Raw genomic sequence first — 6000 nt, 5'->3', positions numbered from 1 at the left:
CCATCAGTTTGACAAGTCATCCACATTTTGTTTAATAATTTTAAACCGCAATAAAATACCTTCACATTTTCTATACTGCTCTTTTTGTTTGCATAAAACTTTAATTAACAATTTTTAAGTATTGAAATTGTAGATTCACAGACTTTATTTTAGACACATTATTTAAAATATGCGGCTAAAACATAGCTATTAACTTCCCTTTTTTTTTTGGTGGGGCCAGTAAAAATTTTGGCAGGGCAAGTAAAAATCTGAACCACTTGCCCAATTGGACCAGTAGAAAAAATCCTTAGCGTTGAACCCTGCACACAGATAGAGTGTCTTGTACTCCGATAGCTCACTAAATGCAGTGATGTCTAACTTTACTGTAGTTTTCCAATGGCTGTGCTAATAATATAGTATAGTGCTGTCTTGAGCATTTTCAGGACGTGTCACCAAAATCTGACTTTTTTGCATTGGAAAAAATGTACAACTATCACTTTCATTGACATCAATATTTGTTTTTTAAGGAACGAGCTGTTCATTTTGAGCAGATGACACGCTTTTGCAGTTCATCTAATAGGTTTTTGTACTACAGTTTTTCCCAGGTGCATTGGTGCATTTTTCACAACACTATTTACATTTGCACAGCAGTTAATGCATTTCTCAAAACAATTAGCACAAACTGCAAAACCTAGTTGATAACAAAATGGATAGCTTATTCCTCAAAGGCAAATATTGATGTCAATGAAAGTGTCAGTGTCATCAAGATGAAAAGTCCTGACACCGTTGTTTATGAACAAGATAGTCAAATGGCTTTGTCCTGTTTTATTATGACAGTTTACTCTGTACGTTTAATCTAATGCAAAAAAGTCAGATTTTGGTGACACGTCCGGAAATGCTCAACACAGCACTATATACTATTTGCACAGCCATTTGAAAACTACAGTAAAGTTAAACATCACTGTGTTTAGTGAGGTATCTGAGTACAAGACACTGAATATGTATGTTTCACATTTTTGCTGCATTTGCTCTTTGCAATTTTTATTTATTCACAGCATTGTGCAAAAGAATAAATACACCCTTATTTACAACAAATGTAAACTTCCTTTGGGTAGAGCTGTGCACAACTGTAAACAATATTATAGTACATATTGGAACTGAACCTACAACATACACAGGTATGTAAATCATTCATGAAGTTATTCAATTTAGAAGACATTTTCAGGGGGAAAAAATGTTATAAAATTAGCTTGACAGATTTTGACATCTAGTTCAACATTTTTGTATGTAATGACTGAAGTAAAGAAATAAGGACTATTAGTTTTATATGGCTTGACTATTCAGCATTCAGTTGAGTTAATTTTGACTGACATGACATAAGCAAATGATAATAAAACAGCAGAGAGTTGTATGAAAGCGATTGATGGATGTCTAAAAGCATTTGCAATTTGTTGGAGAGAATGAGAAACTGCTACTATGATGTGCACAAATGACTAATTGTTTTGAGAAATGCATTAACTGTTGTGCAAATGTAAATAGTGTTGTGAGAAATGCACCAAAGCCACTGAGAAAAACTGTAATTGTTTTTAGAAATGCTGTTGTGCAAATCGTCACCTTGGAATTATAAGGTTCTATCTGCGTTCTGAATGATTCTGAGATATTGAGCTTCAAAGTTTTTGCATTCCATATTGCAAACAGTATGTGTGTAACATTATTTTTAAAATCAAAAGTCTTAAAATGTAAACAACTTATAAAAAGCATCCCATAATGTAAATAAGTTGTCATTTAAAAATATAAATAAAAAATATGTCAATAACTCAATTTTGACAAAAAAATTCAGGTGGATCCTTATAATTCTAAGGTGACGAAATGTAAAGTGTTGTGAGAAATGCACCAAAGCAACTGAGAAAAAAAAACAGACAGACAGACAGACAGATAGAAAGATAGATAGATAGATAACATATATGTATTACATAATATGAATAATATTGTAATAATCTATAAATAATCTATCTATCTATCTATCTATCTATCTATCTATCTATCTATCTATCTATCTATCTATCTATCTATCTATCTATCTATCTATCTATATCTGTCTATCTATCTATCTATCTATCTATCTATCTATCTATCTATCTATCTATCTATCTATCTATCTATCTATCTATCTATCTATCTATCTATCTATCTATCTATCTATCTATCTATCTATCTATCTATCTATCTATATCTGTCTATCTATCTATCAATCATCTGTCTGTTTGTCTGTCTATCTTTCTGGCTGGCTGGCTATTTATACCATAGACTAAAAATTCATTCATTCATTCGTTCTCATTTCATTACAACACGTTTTGAGTTGGAAAATATAAAGAGCTTGGTATTTATCGCCCCCACGTGGTCATTCATATGTATCGCTTCACCTGAATAACCCCATATGTCACAAGTGTCTGGTGTCCACGTGCCCACATATTCTCAAACATTTGAAGATTTGTCATATTTTGTATAGTTATCTCTTACAGTACTAACAACCCCTAAATGAATATTTCCTCTAAATGTAACACAACATTTGGGAAACCTACAAATACCTAGGGGTAAACTTACCTTAAGCTTACCTTTTAATTATTTTCAATTATATTTTTTAATAAAGTGAGCGCCTATATTATAATCAAACTGATTTGTATCAGAAAAAGACACGTGAAGCGCACATGACACCTGAAGTTTGAAACATGAGGTTCGCTGAGCTGTCAATCAAGCCTCTACCGCCCGCCTCTTGCCGCTGATTGGCCAAATTTCGTGCCCAGTCAGCCAAATCCAACAGGCGTGTATTCTGCACATGACGTCACGGCATCCCAGCACAGCACATCTCACACAGCAGAGCTCAAGAATTACAGCAAAACACTGAATGTAAGTCATTTTAGTCATTTATATTCATTTATTTACTCACGACTAAACATTTTTTTCTTTATATACATTTTTTAAATGACGTCGTCTTCAAACACGTGGTTAGAGGAAGGATGATTATTCAAAATAAATAAACTACGACTCAAAGTTGCTGTTGATTTAATGTGAGGCGTCGTAAACACAACAATAACATTTTATTGTTTTTATACACATTTTATCTGACATATTAGTGTCTTAAAAGGGATGCCTATATATAAAATAGTATATATTTAATTTTAAAATGAAAAACAATATGTTGTTTTATACCTTACAGCTCATGAATATACTTTAGAAGAAGATGAAAACATTAAAGGCAAAGTTCAAGAAGTCTGAGGTAAGAAACCGTCACATGCTAAGTACTAAACGTGTTATTTAACTGTGCAAGTCGTACTTAAGTATGTTTGGATCTATATTTAAGCAAAATGTTTGCCAAATATTGTTGTACAACCTCTTTTTTAGTTTTCTTTCTCTACTTGTTGCTTTATGTCTGTAAATGTGTTTTAGCAGTAGCCTGCCAGCCTGTAGACGGCACCTGTAACAAGAGACCTCAATAGTGTTCAATTATTGAAACACATTCATTCACTCACACTCACAGACTCTGTATATGATGTATACTGTGGTCATCATTGTTTGTAGAGGGTTTGTGTGGTATTAGAATCATTTATAGTCCTCCATCTTCTCTAATATTAATGAAGCAGTAGGTTATGGGGTCGAATCCCACTGGGTGAAGATGAAATGCCCCATCATGATGTTGTTAGAAAAGAGTGTGTATGTGTTGTAGATTTGAGGTTGTGTTGGGGTGAACGGATAGATGAGACACTATAGGGGAGAGAAAGTGAGATGCTTGTTTTCTCATATCTTTCATTCAAGCCTCATGTCTGGGTCAGATGTCTGAAATGATACTGTCGCTACTACTGGTGGGGTTCAAAAGTCAGTGATGGATCCAACAGAGATAGAAATGTTTCATTTCTAATAATGTGTGGATTTTATAAATCTTTGGCTCAAAAATAAAATAAAACTGTTGGGTTCTTAAAGTTAAAGTATATTCCAATGGGTAAAATTAAACATATTACCAAAGTACCATTTATTACTACATGATGGTACTAAAAGCAATCAATAGATGCTTATTCATTCATTCATTTTCTTTTCTACTTAGTACCTTTATTATTCTGGGGTCACCACAGCGGAATGAATCGCCAACTTATCCAGCATATGGTTTATGCAGTAGATGCCCTTCAAGCTGCAATCCATCACTGGAAAACATCCATACACACTCATTCACACACATCGCCTATAGACCATTTAGCTTACCCAATTCACCTTTTGGACTTTGGGGGAAACCAGAGCATCCAGAGGAAACCCACGTGATCACGGGGAGCAATGGATGCTTAAACATAGTTATATTAAAATATTATACAAATAACAAATATAAAGAAAACATCATTGTTTTTTTACATTATAGATAAGTGTAATTTTAGTATTATTTATACATTTTAACTGTACAACGTACAATATTTTTGTAATTGCATTGTTTTGTTTTAGTTTTAATTTTTAAATAAAGTTAAAATTTTAGTTTTAATGTTTTTGTATTATGTGTTTTTGTGATTTTATACTAGTTTTTGTAAAATACAGTTTTTAAAGTTTTCTTTTAGTAACTTTAATACTTGAACCCATTGTTCATGCTTCATCATCTTAATATTATTTTAGTTTATTTTGTAGCTAAAGTTATATTTATTTTAGCAAAATATTTTTTTAAATAAGTGCCCATAAATTAAACAAATATGTTATCTATATAATACAGATATGTAAAAATAAACACAAAAATGTAAAAATAATGTACAAATAACAAAGAAAAAAGAACAAATTTCTGAACAAAATAGAATTTGTTGTTTTGGTAATTTTAGTAATATTTGTAATAATATGTCATTCAGTTCTCAGTTTTGTTTTAGTAAAATATGTAGCTATATGTATTCTTTTATTCATTTTCTTTTCAGATTAATCCCTTTATTAATCTAGGGTCACCACAGCGGAATGAACCGTTAAATCCAGCATATGTTCTACGCAGCGGATGCCTCTACAGCTGCAACCCATCACTGGGAAACACCCATACACACTCTCATTCAGCCACATACACTACGGCTATTTTTTGTTTACCCAATTCACCTATACCGCATGTCTTTGGACTGTAGGGGAAACCGGAGCATCCGGAGAAAACTCACACAAACACGAGGAGAACATGCAAACTCCACACAGAAATGCCAACTGACCTAGCCAAGGCTTGAACCACCGACTTTCTTGCTGTGAGGCGATAGCACTACCTACTGCACCACCGTGTCACCATAGCTATTGTTTAGCGTTTTTCTAATTTTTATTCTTTTTTATGCTTTAAAATAAATAGTTTTAGTTTAATAAATATGTATTTAATTTATCTATTTATTACTTCTTAGTTTAATAGTTTGTAATTTATTGTTAATTATAGTTATTTTAATTAACAAAAAATTATTGTAATAATTACAGTGTACAATAGCAACACTAAGTAATACGTTTTTGCATGACAAAAACAACACATAATTGAAAAATGTACATAGTAAAGCTCAGTCCAGTTGAATTCAGAGTCATGTTTTACTCTAAAATAAAGCATGTCACATTATAGATGAGAGGGCAGCATGGTGTCGCAGTGGGTAGCACATTCACCTCACTGCAAGATCACTGGTTCGAGCCCCGACTGGGTCAGTTGGCGTTCTGTGTGGAGTTTGCATGTTCTCCCTGCGTTTGTGTGGGTTTCCTCCGGGTGCTCCAGTTTCCCCCACAGTCCAAAGACATGTGGTACAGGTGAATTGGGTAGGCTAAATTGTCCGTAGTGTATGAGTGTGAATGAGAGTGTATGAATGTTTCCCAGAGATGGGTTGCAGCTGGAAGAGCATCTGCTGCGTAAAACAAAGTCTGGATAAGTTGGCAGTTCATCCTGCCGTGGCGACCCCAGATTAAAAAAGAGACTAAGCCAAAAAGAAAATGAATGAAGGAGTAAAATACTACTACTGCTAATTTTAATAACTAAAAATAATATGATAGTAATAA

General features: G+C 33.1%; 1 protein-coding gene across 6 annotated transcripts in view; it reads left to right on the top strand.

Annotated features, from left to right (window-relative positions):
• Positions 1 to 2811: 2811 nt before the first annotated feature.
• ankrd24 (ankyrin repeat domain 24) overlaps positions 2812 to 6000 on the top strand; it is a 35052-nt gene continuing 31863 nt past the window's right edge. For all 6 annotated transcript variants that reach the window (XM_087304296.1, XM_087304294.1, XM_087304290.1 and 3 more), the window contains exons 1-2: positions 2812 to 2886; positions 3197 to 3256. Coding sequence is in view for 4 of the 6 variants with exons in the window: in XM_087304290.1 (XP_087160416.1) it covers positions 3221 to 3256 (36 nt within the window). In the remaining 2 variants the exon portion in view is untranslated. The remainder of the gene's footprint in view (positions 2887 to 3196; positions 3257 to 6000) is intronic.

The sequence above is a fragment of the Danio rerio genome, chromosome 22 (assembly GCF_052040795.2).
Source record: "Danio rerio strain M-AB ecotype USA chromosome 22, GRCz13ab, whole genome shotgun sequence".
In the NCBI taxonomy this organism is placed as follows: domain Eukaryota; kingdom Metazoa; phylum Chordata; class Actinopteri; order Cypriniformes; family Danionidae; genus Danio; species Danio rerio.
The sequence above is the reverse complement of the archived record's forward strand: the minus strand, read 5'-3'. Positions and strand labels throughout refer to the sequence as shown.